This window comes from Xiphophorus hellerii, chromosome 1 (genome assembly GCF_003331165.1).
Source record: "Xiphophorus hellerii strain 12219 chromosome 1, Xiphophorus_hellerii-4.1, whole genome shotgun sequence".
Lineage (NCBI taxonomy): Eukaryota > Metazoa > Chordata > Actinopteri > Cyprinodontiformes > Poeciliidae > Xiphophorus > Xiphophorus hellerii.
The window spans coordinates 30,850,998-30,871,123 of record NC_045672.1 but is presented as its reverse complement, the minus strand read 5'-3'; the positions used below and the strand labels follow the sequence as shown (position 1 = coordinate 30,871,123).

At 36.9% G+C, this 20,126-nt stretch overlaps 1 protein-coding gene across 3 annotated transcripts in view; it reads right to left on the bottom strand.

Moving 5' to 3' along the window:
• Positions 1–1,405: 1,405 nt before the first annotated feature.
• Positions 1,406–20,126, bottom strand: part of LOC116718343 (cryptochrome-1-like) — a 36,754-nt gene continuing 18,033 nt past the window's right edge. Inside the window, exons 10-15 of one of the 3 annotated variants that reach the window (XM_032560189.1) lie at positions 16,104–16,306; positions 14,806–14,910; positions 14,560–14,718; positions 13,167–13,250; positions 12,689–12,816; positions 1,406–6,572 (exon numbers count right to left, since the gene is read on the bottom strand). In XM_032560189.1, the coding sequence (XP_032416080.1) occupies positions 6,564–6,572; positions 12,689–12,816; positions 13,167–13,250; positions 14,560–14,718; positions 14,806–14,910; positions 16,104–16,306 (688 nt within the window). In that variant the 3' untranslated portion in view covers positions 1,406–6,563. Of the gene's footprint in view, positions 6,573–12,688; positions 12,817–13,166; positions 13,251–14,559; positions 14,719–14,805; positions 14,911–16,103; positions 16,307–20,126 lie in introns of those variants that run through there. The other 2 variants (XM_032560199.1, XM_032560210.1) reach the window with 2 other exon arrangements.

The window sequence follows — 20,126 nt, the reverse complement described above, 5'->3', positions numbered from 1 at the left end:
TCTTTACAGCCCCGGTTGCTGCGGTGGGTTGGTTGTGTGTCCTGGTAGGTGCTAGGTGGTTCTGCTGGTTGGTTGCTTGGCCTGTACAGTGGGAGATGGTGCGACTGAGTTTGGTGTCCTTCGTTTCACCATGTACCTCTTTGGCTCCTGTTTCTGTGCTCAAACAACAACGTATCTCATTGCGAGGGGAGAAAATGTCAGGCTGGGCTTCTGTGGCGCATTTAAAGGAACATTATAATGTAAAATCAACTTTTTGAACTTTCCATTATGCTCACGTTATTCCCTTCAAAAACGTACCTGGAGTGTTGCCTTGAGAAATCCTTTAATCTCCATGGTAACCATTCAGCTCTACTTAATGGTTGGGTGGACCTAGCCCCGCCTTCGAGGATGCAGCTCCTCCTCACAGCTTCCACCTCACATAGCAGCCTTCCACAGCAACTTCCCCACTCAGCTCCTTCAGACTAGCCAGCAGCAAATAGCAAACACCTGGCGGAACTGCTCACCTGGGCTCATTATTGGAGCTACGTCTCAGTGAAACGCCGGTACAAATTTTGTTAAAGTGTTAATAAATAGAGAAGCCATGTGATGACTTTCTGAAGGTGGAGTTTCTTAAAGAGACAGAGGCCCCATTTCAAAGCATTCAATTACAAAGTCAATTTTATTTTAAGTTGTATAACAGTTACTTGATTCTGTTATAAAATGGCACTATGTGGCTGGAAAACAGATAATACGAGAAGTTTAGTTAATTCCTTATTTTTATGTAAATAGAGCCACAACAGTCTTGTTTTTAAGCAACTTGAGAAGAATAGAAAGGTACAAATTGAATATTTTTGTCTTAAAAGATTCTTTTGTTTTTAGACAGTTATTCAAACATATGTGACGTTTCGATTTTGTACTTCTGTCTTCATCGGAAGTGTCACAGCTGTGGTATTTATTTTTTTATTATTAAGATAGTATGAGAAATATCTTCCCTTTATTTTAATTTTCATTATTACTGCTGTTTAATCTAAACTGTAGAGAAAAGATTTAAGATTTCAGCTCATCAATATGTTATGATTTAATTGTTTTGTCTTTGGGTTTGTAATGAAAATGGAAAATCTTTTTAATAATGACATACATCTTTCCTGCTTGCTGCTACTTTTTAGATTTGTGCCTCATATTGTAAACACCAAAATAGTTAACTTTTATTTTTTTTGCAATATTAAATTTTTTGAGTTGTAATTGTATTTAAAAACGCAGCAGGTTCCACCGAAACCTGGAACTCAGTTTGAGGCACGTTCAAGTTAAGTTTGGTTGGTTTATCTATGATGAACTCTGTAGGAAAGTAACAAGGTTCCAGTTTCAGTAAAATCAGATGAGATTTCCTGCATCGATGCAAATAAAACACAAAACATGGAGGACAGAGTCAAGTTGTAGCAGTTTTAATTCCCCATTTGAACTCGATCAAGCACAAGAAAAGCCTTTCACTATACAAGGAGAAACAGAGAAAACATAGTACGTACAGAAATGACAGATGGTGTATTTTTCACCTTCCTGTCACAGAAGGGAACAAAAAGACAATAATAATAATAATAATAATAATAATAATAATAATGGGAAATAAAATCAGGAATAAAAACTTGGTTCAACTTGCTTTCACTATTGTGATAAAAACTACAAAAACCTAATAATGTTTCAATCTTTTTGAGGACATACAGAATTCTAATACAGAAACTCTACATCTTAATATCACCCCCACCCATCCACCCACCCATCCACCCGCCCGCCCCCTCTACGTTACTCCTGAAGCCGTGGGCAGCCTGACCACAGATGAACAAATATCAAGAACTGTACATGAGTCACCAGAGCTTTCTTAGGACAGCAGAAACGCCAAAGTCATCATGAAGACTGACTACAGTAAAACGCTTCACTTCACCCATCAATGAAGCGTTTAAGTTATTTTGCAGTGATCTGGTTTTTTTAGGATTCTTGGAATGCGCAAACGTTGGCCAGGAGAGCACGGATTATTTGAATAGAGCCAATCCAAAGTAACTTGACTCTTGCTTTTATTTGTCCCACATTTTATGTAAAACAAAACCGGTACTGGTCTCAGGTTGGGACTTGATCTGTTTTCTCCTGCCTAAACATGACAAAAATGTAACTTTCTGCATTTATTTTTATACTTTGGATTTGTGTGCGGGAAGCATCCTATGGGGGATGTCATCATCACTGTAATCTAAGATGCTCATGGAAATGTGTACGGGTTGAAAAATGTCGTAGGGAGCATTGCCTATTTATCAGAATAATGGGGGTTGATGTAGTAGAGTTGTCATCAGAGTTAGTAACTTAATATGCATTTCGAATATTGCTGCACGCAAACCGAACACGTTCTCCAGACGCTTGTGTTCTCTACTCAGCTTCATCTTCCCACTGAGATTTAATTCTTAAATCCTTTGTGTTTTGTTTATAAATTACAGTGAATAGATATGGATTTCTATAATTCGGAGAGGTATCTTTTACAGAGAGTGGGTTTGGTACATTTTCTGGTTTAACTGGTTCAACTCAACAGACGTAAATAAATGCAAAAGCCGGCGGACGAATACAAAACCTGAATAAGACCAGCTGCATCTTTCTAATGTTTAACAACAATTTTCTGCCTTTATCTACGTTTTAAATGAACAGTTTTGTACAATTCTGGACAATTCTTGGTTCCACAATGTGACAAGAAGCCATGTGTTCATATGTGGTTTAACTTCTTCTCTGGTGGTAGAAATCCTTCAGACAGGATTTGATTTATTCTAAGGAATGTCGGTTTCTGCTTTTCTGACAGAATTAAGCTCATTTAAACACAATCACTTATTTTATTTTAGCTCAACTTACTGCTTTAATCGTTTTGTTCATTGACTTTTTAGTTTTATATGAAATCTTTAAAAAAAAGTAGCAATTTTTGCAAAGACACTGCTCGTCTTCTAAGCCCTCAGATTAACTGATTAATTTCAAAAGTCTAATCTTCTGAAGTTGTTATTTTTAAACAAATTGAGACTTTGGAGGGAGAAACAGAAAGGTGAAAATGCTACTGACTCAATGAAAATTATTATTATTTTTTACATATTTGGTCGTGTAAGTTTAAATAAAAATCTTTGAAACACTAAATCACCGATACTGTAACAATATTACATTAAGGTGGAAAAACCACAGAGACGTTGGGTTTGTGAATAATAATTTAGGAACATTTAAGTTAAATATGTATATGGTCAAACAGCACTCCCCCCGGCAGATTAACTGATTAACTGGGACAGCAAAGATTAAAGCTAATTAATATTTACAGCTGAGTCCGAACACTTTTCTTCAAAACAAACAAAAAATCAAAAGGGGGAGATGTTGTGAGTCATTTTTATGCCATTAGTGGGCGTCCACACCACAAACAGTAAGAATAAAAGAAAAAAAATCTGCAATGTGGTACAATCAAGGTACAGGGCGATAACATTCAAGTGGTTCCTACTGAACCACACGAACCAGAGAAAGGGTTTTATTTAAACAGCTATACAGTCTAAAGTACAATAAACCCTAATCTAACCCTACAATGGGCCTAAAATAGTTTCACATCAAAAAGAAAAGTGATGTAAATACAGAAAAGGTCTATTTTGATTGAAATTTGACTTTAATCTGCAGTTTTAAGCGGTTTTTTTGACTCATAGAAACTCCAGAGTTGCAGGTCGTCTGACCTCAGTTTTATGTCTGTTTGTCGACTTCAGATGATGCAAACATTTTCACTGTGTCACCGGTAAAATCCCACGAATCAGTGCAAGGAAACAGAGAATTCACAAGGTACCTGACTGCGACTTTATGTATTCCTAATATTATGATTATCACATTTGCAGATGATACTGTTATTTTTTTTGCAAGAGTCCAGAAAGCAGGTGGAAAAATAATAAATCAGTGAATTCAAAACAGAATTAATGTGTTTGAATAGGAGGAGAGACAGAAAATGGAAGAGTTTAAGAACTTTGTTAAAGAATTTCAGACATGATGGATGGCAGAGATATCTGCATAAATAAGTTTGACAGCCATTATGTATTTTGCTCACTAGAGTGATTTCAGGTGGTAAAAGTGTTCTACTACGTTATTGGTAAGCTCATGTAAATCACTGTAAATATACAAAAAAATAGATGAGGCATCCAATTGCGTTTCTATATCTTTTTATAAATAAGATGATTATGAAGTTTGCAGATAATATTGTAATTTTTAGGGCAGAGTCCAGAAAAGGAATGAAAGTCTTTCATTGATGTGACTAAGCAGATGGGGTGAACCATTCAAGGTAAAGGGAAGAATGAGAGACGAGGCGGCCCGAGTTTCAGAAGTGATTCAGGACAGAGATATCTGCAGGAATGTAAATTGAAAGTTTGCAGAAGGTTCTGATGTATTTTGTTGAGTGTTGGGCGAGATTTCAGATAAAATGGTTTTGAACACCACTGGTAACCTCACGTAAGCAAGTGTAAACAAACTAAAACAGACAAGGACTTGGATTTTTATATATTCATAGTATGACAATTGTGATGTTTGCCGATGATATTGTGATTTTTTTGGGAGAGTTCAGAAAATAGGAGGAAGAAGAATGAAAGTCAGTGGCACTAGGACAAAATTCATGAGCTTGAGTGGGAGGAAGGAGAGGGACAAAAAACGGATGAGTTTAAGGAGATTGGGTCAGGGAGAGTGGAGTGGATGGAGAAAAGTTTCAGAGGTGATCTAAGAGATATCTGCAGGAAAAAAGTAAAGTTTCCAGCTGCTATGATGTGTTTTGTTCACTGTGACGTCACATGATAAAAATTATCTTTTCTATGTCACGAATAAGCTTACGTAAACCAGCGTACGTAAACCAAAAATAGATAAGGTAAAGGGCTGGGAGATGTCTACTGCAAAATATGTTACATTTTTCAGATTTTTCTAATAACGATTATGACGTTAGCTGAAAATATTGACATTTTTTTTCTGGAAGAGTCCAGCAAGCAGGTGGAAGAAGACTGGAAGTCAGCAATAACAGGACAAATGTTGATGAGTTTAAACAGACTGCTGAGGCATTCAAAGCTGGTGAATGGTGAGTGTGGGTGGGGGAGGTGGAGGGAAAAGAGTTTCAGAGGTGATGTAGGAGACAGCTGCAGGAGAAAAAGAAAAAGTTTACATCTGCTTTGATGAGAGATTTGGAGAAAGTGGCAAAGGGAGACATGAAGAGAGATGGTGTGAGGATAATAGTGGCATTGTGAAAGGAAAAGTAAAAGATTGATTACAGGTATAATTAAATTGGCTGCTAGGTATTTCATTTGAATAGCTTTTTAAACTGCTTTGAAATAATCTGTTATCACTGTTTTTCACTGAACTAAACCCATATTTACAAATCTTTTTATAGTTATTGTTTGTGATGTGGGTGACTCACAATGACATCTATGAGAATAAATAAAAAAGCAAAAGTAAAGGAACCCTAAAAGATTTTTCATGGAAAATTTCACATCTTTAAAACGTTTTTCTTTTCTTTTTCTTTTTACAGCATAAACAACCAAGTTAAAAGCAGTCTTCAAAGTAATCTGTAGTAACACACTGTAAAAACAATCCAAGATGAAGAATGGAGCTGGTCTGAGGTGCTTCGTTACACATTGTGTAATTAGATTCCTGTGCTTTGTGCCTTAAAACCTCCAAACAAAAATAAACCTTCAGTCACCAGCTGCCATCAAATAATCTCTTACACCAAGCAGGCAGCGGCAGACTAAAGAAAAAACAAAACAAAACAAAAAAACGACCAGCTGGACCTCAAATGAATGCAAACTAACAACAGGTGAACTGAGAAAGTACTTGGATTATTTCTATAAAGTCCCTGAAAGTACCTGCCTGGTTGTCGCTGTCAAAACTTATACTTTTATTGATTTAAGAAAAAACCCCTCAGAATTCTGTATATTTCAATGAAAACTGTCCTTCATTTTTAGATGTCCACATTTTTATTAAATAAAATAAAACAAATTTTGCTCCGGTGCATAAAACAAATATTAAAACTGCATTATTTTGCTGTGAAGATGTAAAACTGATGGGTGGGATTTAGTGTCTTAGGTAGTTTTACTGTAAGAGGGAGAAAAAATAAATCCATTATCACAATTATAGCTGCAATTCAGTACCTGTACAGTTTATATTGGCTGGTGGCAGCAGTTTTAAGACAATTAAGTGCTTTTTTGTTATTTTTCTTGTTAATTAAACTTATTTTTTTGCAAACATTTTAACCAAGATGTAGGTTTGAGGCATTTTGCACATTCTTCTCATGCTATCCCACCTGAAAGAACCAATTTCTTAAAAAAAAAAGAAAAAAAAAAAAAAGAAATTGTCATTGGATTAAAAAAATCATCCCATTTTCACCTTTGTGTTTATACCTCTGGGAGCTTTGAAAAACAAAAAAAAAAAGACACACAGTTGTGGTGCGTTGAGATCGACAGGCAGGTCGTCGTGTCCGGATGGAGCTCAGGAGGCGACGTTGAGCTTTTCCTCAAACATCCGACAGGATGGTGATGCTAACGTGTTTTCAAGTCGTCTCGTCTCCACCAGGCCTAAGATGTCTGCAGGAAAGACCAGAGACGACATGGAAATATTAAAATCTGCTTTAAAGACAGAAAAAAAATAAAAAAAATTTAGTTCTTGGGTTATATTCAAGAAGGAAAACTATAAATAACGCTGTTTACTTAATAAATAAAAACTCACATGAAGAGGAATTCCAGTTCAGCCTTTTAATAAAGCTTTGATTAACTGAAGTTTGCTGATGTTTACTTGTATGCAAACTCCTGACGCAGCTTTTCAGAAATGATAATGTTTGGACTTTTGGTCCAGTTTGGCTTCAGATGTACCAAACTTTCAGAAAACAATCACTCAAATATTTTGTTACTGAGGCAACCATCTCTCTCATTCAGAGAAAGACGCTGATTCATTACTTCCACACCAAATTAATAATCAGCTTGAAAGCCCATCAGTTTTTCAAAAATTAACTTGTAACCTGATCCAAATGTAGTATCCTGAAAAAATGGGGTGGTGCCCAGTGGACAAGCCAACACTGGTTACCATGGTGAGTGCTGAAAGGAGAACCCGGGACAAATTGGACTGCAGTAAAATAGATGACATCCGGTTTACGAAGAAAGTTGTGGAGGCGTTCCTGCAGATAATGCCACTGTAATCTAAGCTAGGAAGGTTGTGCTTTGAGTGAAAGGTGGTTTGTAATGATAGAGATGTGAGCGCCTTTGGATTTAAAAGAAAGTGAAGCTTGGAGAAGGCAGCAGTTTAAGTTGGACTAGATGTGAACAAAATGGTGTCATCAGCATATATATAGATAATAGAACTGCTAGCATAGCAATAGGATTGGATCTAATTAAGACCGGAAAAGATTGAACATGGCCAAAGACGTACGTTTTTTTAAAAGTCCTTCCACTGGCTCCCTGGAGCTCTGAGAGTAGACTTTAAAATACTTCTGTAAGTTTATAAATCACTGCCTAGCACCAAAACACATTAAAGATCTGTTGCATCAACCTTCCAGACCTCTCTGGTACTGGTTCTGGTTCAGAACCAAACAAGGAGAAAAAGCACTCAGCTTTTATGCACCACAAATCTGGAACAAACTTCCAGAAAACTGCATAACAGCTGGAACACTGAGTTCCTTTGGAACAGAAAGGTATAAATGTTCATGTATCCCCGTTAGTGTTGGTCTCAAAGCCTAAACAATCTGTGGTGGTAAATAACGGTTCTGTTTGCTATATGGATGCTGTGGTATATTTTCATTATTGTTTTTTTCTTTATGTTATTCATTTATCTGCAAACTGTCCAGTTGTCTGGAAAGCAAATTGCCCCTCTGGGGGACAAAGCTATCAAGGCTAAAACTCCACCAGTTTAGAGTTGCTTTTGATTAATCATTACTGAAACATTAATCAATATATTTGGATATATTTTGCGTTTGACAAAATGTAATGTTTATTGATTGCTTTATAATTGGTGACCGACTTGTTGCTGAAATGTTCTATACAAATAAACTTGATTTCACTTAAACCATGTGAGGCGTTTCTCCAAAAAGATCATTGGTAAGTCTACTGATTAGGATGCTAATCAATCACAAATCCACACTATTTCTCTTTGTTTCAGTGTCAAATATGATTCATTTAACACTGAAAATGCTGCTGCAATACAAGCAAGACAGACTCTACAGTCAGACTGCAAAAGAGGAAGAGTGTTGTTGGTCTTTAGATAGCAGGTTAGCTGCTTATTAACCAGAGGCATGACTGGAGAAACTTAGCCTGGCATATCTCAGCTCTGAATCTGTATCTATAGTAAAATATTTACTATACTGTGGTAATTTACAGGTTTCTAGAGCTAGATTAAACAGATATGGAATACATTTGGACCCAAATTATTCAGCTTTACACTCCAAAAACACAAAACCTTACCAATTAATTTTGGTCTAGCTCCTAGTTCAACATCTTAGTACATTTAGAAATAAGATAAAGCTAACTCAAAAGTAACTTTTCAACAAGAAATATGAGCTTGTTTTATGCCAATAATGTTTAAATATTGATGAAAAAGTATCAGTTCCAATGGCACATTATTTCACTTACAACAAGAGATTTTTTCCCATATTATAATAAAATAATCTGCCAATAGAACTAGAACTTTTTCATCAATATTAACGTAAAAGAAGCACCTATATTTTGCTGAAAAGTAAATTTTAAGTTAGTTTTGTCTTATTTCAATTGTATTAAGATATTTGACTAGAAACCAGAACAAAAATACTTGGTGATATTTTGTGCTTTTGCAGTTTGATTGAAAGTAATCCTTTAATTTAATGTTTCTGACTGGGTGTAATATCAATGCTTTAAATGCGGCTAAAACTGTCATTTAAATCTGATAGAGAATCTGTGGGTGCTTAAAGATTAGGGTGATGGCAAGGAGGCATTCCTTTTTCAAACGTTTGGTGTTCAACTCAAGAGATAAAAACATAAAAGAAACTTTTTATATCTACAATGCCAAAAAAAGCTTCTAGCACTGATTATAGAGAAGACTATAAGTATTTTTGGACATCCGTTTTAGCTCAAATGTAAATACAAACTGATACTTTTTCCAAACCAGACATTACGTAATCTTCATGGTTTTACCATCTTTCATTTCCGAAATGTCTGGTGACTTTTTTCCTGCACTCCCACTCCCATGGCTTTTGCCCATTATGCGAACCATTGTTTTCCATATTTAAGCTCCTGTATACAAACATCTGCTTTGTATTTTTTATTGTGAGCAGCTTCATGACAGGTCTGACATTTGCATAGATGACTACCCTGCGCTGTCAACAGACTGCAAATAATGGAATATATTTGCTTTGAAGTGGGAGAGGAAAGTTCACATCATACAAACAGTCACTATTTATTGTGTCTTTGCCTCACTGATGGTTATCCAAAGGATAAAATAAACATTAATAGCCACAGGGCCTTTTCCAAAGGTTGTGTTTAACGCTGACATATAGAGCAAATTGATAACATTTATAATTTATTAAATATATTCAGATATTTAGTAAACAGATCTAAGGTGAAGAAGTGTCATCAATTTCTTATTTTTGTTGGAGAAAAATGTTCAGAAATGAGTAAATGTGTTTAGGACTAAATTATAATTCAGACAAACAATATTTATGGAAAATTTACTGAAAATATTATTAAAAAAGGCTGTAAATGATCATGTCAGTTTAAAAAAAGAAAACATAACATAGGTTTCATTGTGTTTTTCTAAAATGTGCCCTAAAATATTTAGAAGTTTTGATTTTTTTTTTAGGTAAAATTGTGATTAAACTCTTTGCATTCAGTTTTACCATAGAAATAGTTAAAACTCGGTTCATAGAAATTGCTATTTTCCTGCAAATAAGGCAAGGATTTCAAAACTTACCAGGAAGTTGTTCAAATTTTTGAATATTTTTCCAAATTTATTGTGTAAAAAAAATCCAAAAGAAACATAAAAAATGACTTCAAACCATCAAATATACTTTACTGGTTGCATTGAAAGTTAAAAAAAGATTTAAAAAATTTATTGGAGAGCATTTCCAAACCCTTCAGTTAGCATTTAGATGTGCAGCTATTTTTCACTGTCTTGAATTATAATTCAAAAGCAAACTAAAGTTGACAGTTTGTAACTCTGTTATAAACCAGATTTGTGTTTTTCTAATATATATACACACACAGGACAACTACAATGTATATTCTATGTAACCATAGAAGCTAAATGAAATTGCCACATGGGCTGCATGTGCCTCAGCAAATCAGCCATAAATGTAAATAAAACTTGAAGAAAAGTAGTTTTGATTTTTATGAGTCAGGAAATGTCTTCAGGCAAAGAGTTTCCTTCTGAACCTGATCAAAAATGTACAGTCAGAGCAAGAACTAAAAACATTAAAATGATGCAAAAAAACAAGGCTGGGTCAGGACAAAAGTTCATCTTTCTGCTCCACACAGAAAGGCAGGATAAAATCTTTAACTGCAGCAAAGAGCGACATTTGGCATCATTGTATTCCCATAAGAACTTATTTTAAAGCTTTTGCACAATTACTCAGTTTCTGAACAACTTAAAAGTTGATCTCGTATTTCCTATTGGAATTCAGGCTCTCAACAAGGGCTGAAATGATTAATCAATTCATTTGTATTAATTGATTATTAAAAAATAATCATCAGCTAATTTAGTGATTGATTTATTGTTAACAGACTCAAAAATGCAATTTACTGAAAGAACAACACACTCGAAGCAGTAATTAATATATAAATACACACCGAAGTTTTACCTTCACTTAGTTCAAATTCTGTAAAATAATCTCCTATGATTCTGATTCAATCATTTATATAATGATTTATATAATTCTTATTATAATATTAGCTGTACACTATTTATGTTAAAGGCCTGAGCTTTTCAGATGTTGGTGTTATAATTATTTTTTAACTGCAGATGCATTCTTTGCTACAAATGATTAATTGTTCACTAAATGCTGTTGTGGCATTCAAGGGATTAAAATGCTTATTTTCTTACTTAAACAAATTGGATTATTAGTGCGCTTGCATCTTTTAATGTATTACTAACATTGTATAAAAAGGCACAAGAGGTTAAATAAAAATCCTGGAGAAATTTTTAAATGTGACTAATCGATTACTCATCAAAATGATCAATTACTAAAATAACTTAGTTGCAGCCGTACTCGCAACCTTTGAGAGGAAAATCTGATTACATAAAAAGGAGACCTGAACCTGAAGCAGTTTAGCAGTAAATTACAAAACCAACCACAAGCACATAAATTATAAACGACTGTCAAGTTAATTACATCCAGAAAACATTCATTCCGAGACGCACAGATCGGTTTTTCCCTGGTAGAAACTGGTTTCTGTTTACGTCACACCAGCCCATTTATTTTTAGTTTTCTCCTGACATGCCTTGAAGTGACATTTCTATAAATAAATTTAACTGAACTGAATTATTTTGTGTCAATAACACATAATGAGAAAAAATGAGCCGCAGGTTCCTTGATAAAAACAAAACAAAAAGTCTGGCAGGAAACAATGAAGTGAGAATTAATTCCAGTTTGTTCTTTGCTAAAAGTGAGTCACACGCATTGAAGACGTTTGATGCAACGCAAACCTTTACCCGACAGAAAAGTCCTGATAAAGAAAAATACATAAAATACACGATTAAATAGTCTAATCAATAATCACCTGTCATTGAAGTAAGAATCAGCTTAATTCAGGGGTGTACAAACTTTTTGTCATGTGGACCAAAATCTCTGAGTCAAAAGTAGCCAAAAAAAAAAAGAAAAAAAAACCTTAAAGTAGCCTAATTTTTTTTCAAAATGGATTTTTATTGTAGTTCCAAAACTTGCGAGGGATTTTTATGATTGTGTGTTAAGGCCATTGTAGATAAAAAAAATAATAAAAAAATACAACTCTACCAAATAACAAATAAATAGATAAATAAATACACTTAAAAAATCTCAGAAATGTTCCTGAAAAACATTTTAAAATTTTTTATTTTTTGGAATTTTTCTGAGTTTCAAAAGTGAAATATTTTCAACATTTGAAACTCAAGAAATGCACAAATTTTTGTAGAAAATTTCTGGGATTAATCTCAATTTCTTTGGTTTAAATTTGCTACTGTTTTTTTTTTTTTTAAATCTACAATGGCCCTAATACGCCGTCGTAGATTTTGCACGGTTGCTGTATTAAAAGAAAAGCATCTAGTTTTCAGTTTCTTCTGAGGTCAATTGAACACATTTATTTTCAGTGATAAAAACAGGATTTGGGTCACTTTCTTCCAAAACCCTTCCTACATTTAGCCAAGTTTACTAAATTAAATAAAAGCTGATTTGGGTGCAAAAGTCTCTGATTAAACATGATGATTTTACCTTTTGCTAAAGCTCAGTTATAAAAAGATAAACACTTGGTGCTGTACTTTACATTTTATTTTGTAAGAAAATTATACATTAAAAGTCTCCATCTGCATCAACGGGCCAAATTTGGATCATTTTTTAATTGCACTTTGGATACCCCTGACTGACTTTTATTAAATGACTTTAAGACTTTCTAAGGCCTTAATTTGAGATACATTAATTTAAGCCTGCATATGTTTCTTGTGTTTGGAAGGAAAAAGAAGTGCCGAGTTCTTTAGCACTTTGAGGGCTGACCTCTGCACTCTGTCTCTGCATTTTGTTCACAGAGCAGGACGCCAGCTCCTCTTCCCCTGACGCTTCCCGTTCCGACTCGCGCTCTCGCTTTCCTGTGATGCCGCTGCCCCTGGTGTGCAGGAGGAGGCCTGAAAGTCGCCGAGGGCAAGCAGAAAAACGGACATGAGAGGAATGACCTGGAGTAAACTGAGACAGGAGTTTCAGGAGCTCCATGTTTCAAATACTTTCAGCAGTTGATCAGTGAGTCACTAGGTTCTATGGAGGACTTTTACTGACCCACTCATTCAAATTTGGTGTGTTGAAGCATGAACGCACAGAAAACACGCAGGAACAAGCTGCTACTGTAAATGTGTTGCCCCCTTGTGGCAGAGATGAGTACTTACATTAGAATAATAATGTGTTTTTCTAATTGATATATAATTATTACACGAATGCTTTATGAGTCTAAAAGAGAAACGTATCTGCTCACAGCTCTCACCTGGGTGTTGAGGCACAGCAAACTCATGATAGAGTCGGCTGCTGGTGATGTTCTGGCTGGCGTCTGGCACTGAGTGGTATCCTGCTGGAGACACAACACAGATTGTGCTTAATTATGACATTCACAACATGAAGTTCATTCATTTTTATGTATAAATTCAGAAATAATCTAGATTAGGACATAAAAGTAACTTGAAAGTGAAAACAATCATCAAAATCCAGGTTTGTGTAATGAAAAGACATTTTTCCCCCATAAATGTGACTTCTGCACAAATTAACAGAAAAACCCAACAAATCTGTCAGGAGGCAAAATATCTGTTATTTATCTGCATAAATAACAGATATTCTTGAAAAGGTTTGCACCTGAAACCTTTAAACACTTTATGATTCAATTTCAGAATACTTTTTTCCTGGGTAGAAGTAGAGCTGCACCGATCCGATATTAATATCCGAATCGGTCCCAATTCTGGAATAAATTCTAGATTGGGTATCGTGATAATGTGGCAAATCCCTAAGGGCAGATCTATTCAGTCTAATTCTATGCTTTGTTATTTAACTTACATTATATTTAGAATTCCTGATTTGCTTAATTTGGCCAAGTATTTCTTGAAAGAGAGTTTTAATCTCAGTGAATCTGGTTAAATAAAGGCTAAATAGAAACAATTTCACTTTCTGAACCATTTTAAGGAAAGTTTGTTGCAGTTTGTACTTTACGTGTTTGACCAAAGTATCCAGCCTTTTGTTTTTGTCAGTTTCAGATTCTTTATAATTTATTTTACATGGGCTGTTATACTCCTAAATGCACTGACTGAACATATTAAAGTTGTTTTTACACGTTTGACCTTGTGAAGCTGTTGGTGTATTTAAATGTTCTGTACTGCTGTAGTTTTCAAATTTATAATTTAGTGTCTGTGTTTGAACAGTAGCAAGTATACTTCAGTTATTTAGATCCACCAGACTGTAAGTTTCTCTGATTTAGTAACTTCCTCTGGTGAAATCTTGTTTTCATGATTTGGACTCACATCAATGCTGACGAATATAATCTCCTCCTTATCTTTAAGGAGGTTTTGGATCAAAACTGAATAGTTTTTGGAACTGGTCATAATTTCCTTCACCTTGACTGAAATCTCAGTCTATCTGAAGAGACATAGGGCATAATGCTGCCACCTCCATGCCTCACAGTGGGTATTGTGTAGCATTATTTTTAACCAGACAAACCTTCTGGAACTGTGGCTAAAATGTTGGTTTTTATCAGAATTTAACACATTTTTTTCTGTTGTGGAAAATTTTCGGCAGGCCGTCGTGTTTTTGCCACCTTTGTTCCTTCATTCAGACAAATAAAGGATAAAAATGTGATATTTAACAGGAAACATTCCTATCAGAAGTGTTCTTACCATGTTGCTGCTGATGTTGGTTCTGTGGCAGTGTGTGAAGTCGCTGCTGTTGCTGTTGTCCAACGTTGCTGGGTCTCGTCTGTTCTTCGTTATCAAAGTTAAATAAAATGCTCCCGCTGCCGTTGCCTGTGGCCACCGAGCTTCCTGACACTCCAGGCACTGAAATAAGAGAAAAGTGTCTTCAAACGGATCCTAATCAATAATAAAAACTCTGCACAGGTTATATTTTGTTCCTTGATTTCTTACAATGTGAATTGTTGTTGTTGGTCCCTGACTGCTGCTCTCCAGGGGAGTAGGCCATCATTCCTCCGTTCCCGTTCCCGTTTGTGGAGGGGACAGAAGCTAACAGACCTGGAAAACACAAACACACACTCCTGATCATATTGAATATTTTAGAAATATTTTTAAAAGTTTTGTTTTCTTTGGAGAATATCTGTGTGTGTGCAATTATTGAGCAACTATTAATGCATGAAAATTATAACACAACTACATAAAAAACAAAAATATTGCCATTTTTGTCCTTTTTTATATTAAACTGAGACGAACTAACATCAAAATTTACTAGTAATATTTGATTTAACATTTTTCATGATAAATGCCTTCACATTTCTCCATATACCAGAACATCGTGGAATTTGTTGTGTGTGATACTTTTGTACCATGGCTGTATGTAATGGTTAGCGTTAGCTTCCGCTAATTACTTTTATGTGTTTAATATTAGAGGAGCCAAGATTCTTGTTGCATCTTGAGAAATCTAAAAATGATCAGTAAATATGATTTGTATGGGTTCACTTAAGTATGATTAGACACTACAAGGATTCCTCTGGGCACTTTCAATGCAAAAATAAATGTTCCTCGACAACCATGACGGCGGCCATCTTTAATTTTTCTGATTCCCTCCCACCCCCTTAAAATTTGTACCAAATTAAGTTCTTGTATCCGCCTGTGAAGGATATTGTGCGATTTGTTGTGTGTGACACTTTAAGATTGCTGTACATAATGGTTAGCGTTAGCTTCCGCTAACTTTTTTAGCAGAGCTAAGAGTCTTGCTGCTTTTTGGCTAGCTGTGCCCATCACTGGCAACAGCTACTGCCAGCCAATTTTAGAGCAAACATATATTCTCCATTACAACCATGGTGGCCATTTTGAAAAAAAGTCTACCAGAAAAAGAAAACAAGATAAAAAAAAATATGGGGTTCAAAATATGTAGGATTTGACACCAAACACATTCATATAAATGATGATTTTAGTTCAGAAATGGATTTTACATGACAACCATGGTGGTGGTCTTTGAAAATGATCAGTAAATAGGTTGAATTAAATACAATACTTCACTAAAAGTGTAAATCTGCAATAAATGTGGCCGCCATCTTGAATTTTTTAGGGCCCCCCCTCCCCCAATAATCTGTACAAATCTAGGTTCTTGTAGCTGCATGTGAAATATATTGTGCCATTTGTTGTGCGTGATACTTTTTTGATTTATTTTTATACGATGACTGTACTTAAAATCCTTAAATAGCAACAATTTGACTTCATTTCCTCACCCAGGCCTCTGTATCGGCTCAGCTGCTGGTAGATCTGCTTCATCCTCTCGATGTTGAGCCGGCTGGCCTCCGCGTGGTGCACCATGGGTTTCGGGTAATGGACTCCGATGATACACTTGGCTGCCGCCTGAACGGACTCTGGGGCGTTCCAGGGGTCGTAGATGTACTTGGCGGGAAAACCTCGGAGAACAGGTAAGTATCGCCTGGAAGCACAAGACGACATTAGATGCTCTTGCTTTTGCCAAATGGGAAGTATCTTACTTATCTTACTTAATAGTTAACAAAAATGTGTTTTAATTTAAGTTTTATAGCTGTAATAATGTATGAACACAGTTTTCTATTCATCTGTGTTAAGAAAAATTTGTGTTTTATTTTGCCGCCCATCATTGTGTTCTAATTAATCGGAGCAGGCAGGCCATCATGCTTACAGGCTCTATGGAAAATAGCTGCTACAAAATGAGAGGTACAACCACAACATGCTACGGTACAAGAGAGCTCAAGCAGAAAATCTTTTTTCTTCCATTCTGAAACTCATTTTTGAGCATTTCTGGCACTGAAGTGAGATACGATGACAGTGCAGAGTGAGAACTGAAGCTCCAAACCTGATGGAAAACGAGGGGCTGTGGTCCTGAACACATTTACTGCAAGTTACCGTGACAACAGCCACACCACTGACAATAGGAAAAGTATAATCCTCCAAGAGATGAAACCAAAAAAATCAACTTCTCACAATAGCGTTGAGTCACTGAGCTGCCAGGAGTCGCTCAGTGTGACAAAGAGAGGCCACCTACCTACTGGACTCGGTCCAACCTTACCTATTCCCAGGAGGGGAGACTGACAGGACAGAAGGAGGGGGGGCGAGTGGAACTGTGCAGAGAGGGGTGGGGGCTGGTGTGGTCCGGCCCAGTGGGCCGACACGCACGCACGTGACGGACGACGCTCCGCTCGCTACGGAGATCGCACCATCACTCGAGAGAGAGAGAGAGAGACCACTGCCGATTGAGTAGAAGATGCTAGGAGACGTCTACTGTAACACGCGGTTAGAAAGCAGAGAGCATTGACCCCACCCACCCCCCACCCCGACCAGAGCAGGTGTATGCTGGGAAAATTCTGCCATCAAAAAAAAAAAAAAAAGAGAAAAAAAGAAAAAAAAGAAAACTGTTTTCTCGCTGAAAAAAAAGTTTGCTTGATTCCTTTGGCGTTTAAACTCAGATCTATCCATCTGCCATGTTTAAATGTTTCTGATGAATGTTCTTTAGAGGTGCACTGATTGCAGTTTTCTGGCCGATCGCCGATTACCAATCTTTAAAAAGGCTCAGACCAGATTTATTTTGTCTGAAGTGGCGCTAAATGTAGCAAGAAAAATGGCTGAGTTGGTAACAGTGACTCTTGTTAACAGCAAACGTGCGGATGTCACCTGGTGGGCGGGGCTAACAGTCAAACCTCTCTAACAGGAGAGAAGAAGACAGCAGCTGATTTTCAGACCTTTGCTGAGGTAAATAAGATCGGCTTCACATGTAAGTAAGCATCGGCCCATCACCAAACTCCCCAAATTGAGGAAATCGGCTCCGATGAATCGGCCGGCTGATAAAAATCGGTGCATCCCTAATATTCTTTTTTTAAAAAACATCTAAAACTCTGCCAGTCGTTAAAGGAAATATGCTCCAAACTCGTTGTCGATGACAGAAGTTTCCCATTATACCTCGCAGCTCCAGGCCCCCACCCTCCTTCCCTCCAACCTTCATCTCCCATGATCAGACAGTGGTGGACTGAGAAAAGAGCTCACACATGCTCCCCATCCCCCAGACTGTGGTGGTTAACTTTTAAGTGGTCAGCAGGCCCATAGCCCCCCTGCTGACTGTCTCCTCCACAGCGCCACACTCTGGGCCGGCCCACTAGGGAGCCCCCTCATTTCACCAAAAAGGACCACAACCCTTTTGTCAGGAAGATCCGCGACCTGCTAGTAGCGAGCGGTCCTGGAAGGGACCAGCGGGTGGTGTTGGGGGCGGAGCCTACACTTCCTACACACTTTGTTTTTTTAGGAAGGCAGCACACTGTGATACAAAGCTCTAAGACATTTACTTCTGCTGTTTTAGCTGAAATACTTTTTTTTTTAAATCCAATAATTAGCTTAAGTTATTTTTATCAGACTGCAAAATATAATCAAAACGACAGGAAGAGAACAGAGAAACACAGTGGCTGTTGGGTAGAAACTATTTACATTTGCTTGAGTAACCTTTTTTTAAAATTACTTTTAAGAGTATTTTTATTATGCTGTATTTTTACTTGAGTGATTTCATTGTACTTCAGTAAAACTTCTGTTGTTTTTTTTTACCACTGAACATATTTTAATCAAAAAAATCACCAATAACAGACACACACCTGCAGTATTTTTTTAAAGTTTTTTTATTGAAAGAAACTGATTTGGAAACATTTTCTTTTGCCTGATTTTGTTATTTTTTGTTATTTATGTGAATTACTGTCATTTCCTTCATTACAATGCCAAAATATCAACTTAACTTAATATTTTGGTCCACCTGAAATGTTAAATGATTGATCATTTGATCAAACATTTTTTTACTCTTACTTGAGTAATTTCTTTGCTACTTTTTGCTTTTACTTTAGTAACAACATGTTGAAGTAGTTTTACTCTGCACAGCGGTGGGAACGCTTACGCTAATATGCTAATAGCCGAGCTAATTATTTGTTTAGCACTTTAGCATTTTTGCAAACTGAAAACGTTTGGCTCACCCAGCATCTCCTAATTTTCAGGCAGTTAATGTTTGTTTTCCTGGTGTTTTTAGGATATAAGTGAATAAGCCGCGAGACTAAAAAGAAAAATTCGTCTTATTATTACATATAAATGTAACGACTATCACAGGTTCAACCAATTTAAGTTACTATTTAAGGTGCTTAATGTTTGCTTTTCTTGTGGTTTTGGATATAAAAGAGGAATTTTTTGCATGTATTGCATTGAAAACAATTCTAGTACTTGAAATATTATTAATTTTTATTTCATTTTTGTGGTACCACAGTGTGAATTAGCTAGATGACCTAACCCATGTCTGTTTTCAGCACAAAGCCAGCCGCTGCTCCAGGCCCACCGGAACCAACAAGGCTGCATTCACCTAAGCAGAGCATCACTGAACATTTCACAAAGGGCTGGACGAGGGGCTTTGCCCAGCGCCTGGACAATGGACCGGCTCGCGTGGCACCGCGCAGGTAACGAGTACCAGCGCCACACTGCGCTGGCAGAGCTACAGCTGGTCCAACGCCTCTCCTCGCTACCCTCCGGGAAATGCTTCACAGAGCTCTACCTAACGAACGCAGGCAAGGCGATTGCATTTCCCTACCAAGCGGTCAGAGTCCCTTTTGACGAAATGAGACGCTACTGAGTCACAAACCTGCCCAGAGGGCGCCGCTGGGGCGTGAGCAAGTCCCGTCCCTCAGGGTTGCACAGGTAGAATCAGAACAAAACGGCCACCGATTTCTCAGCTGGATTTCCAACTTCTACCCCGGGCGGTCTGGAGCCGGGCGGCCCAGACTGCACCTGGGTGGAAGGAGGGGGCTGGAGAACGGCCAATCAACTTAAAAGCAATCAGCTACAATCTACACAGGGGAGAGGGACAGCTGAACTTTTCCTCCAATCCCCCCATAAAAAAACAGATGAGCCAAAAACACAAACACAAAGCTACATCCAGAAAAAAAGAGAGGAAATAATCTACGTCTCTGCAGCGAGTCATCTGCTAGCAACAGGTATAAACCTACTGATGTATGCGTGTTCACAATCACCAACACTCACAAACAATTAAAAATTACACTGAGAGAACTGAGGTTGTTAGAAAAGACATGCCTGACATCCCAAAGGCTACAGTACTGAAGTTGGAACAGACGGAAAGATGGAATGATGGCAAAACAAGAAAATAGCAAAAAGTTTAAGGAGTCTTATTCTACCTCATCACTTACCCAGAGATCTGGAGGCCCCGCATTTATCCCCCCCATCTCTCTCTCTTGTTATGTGCT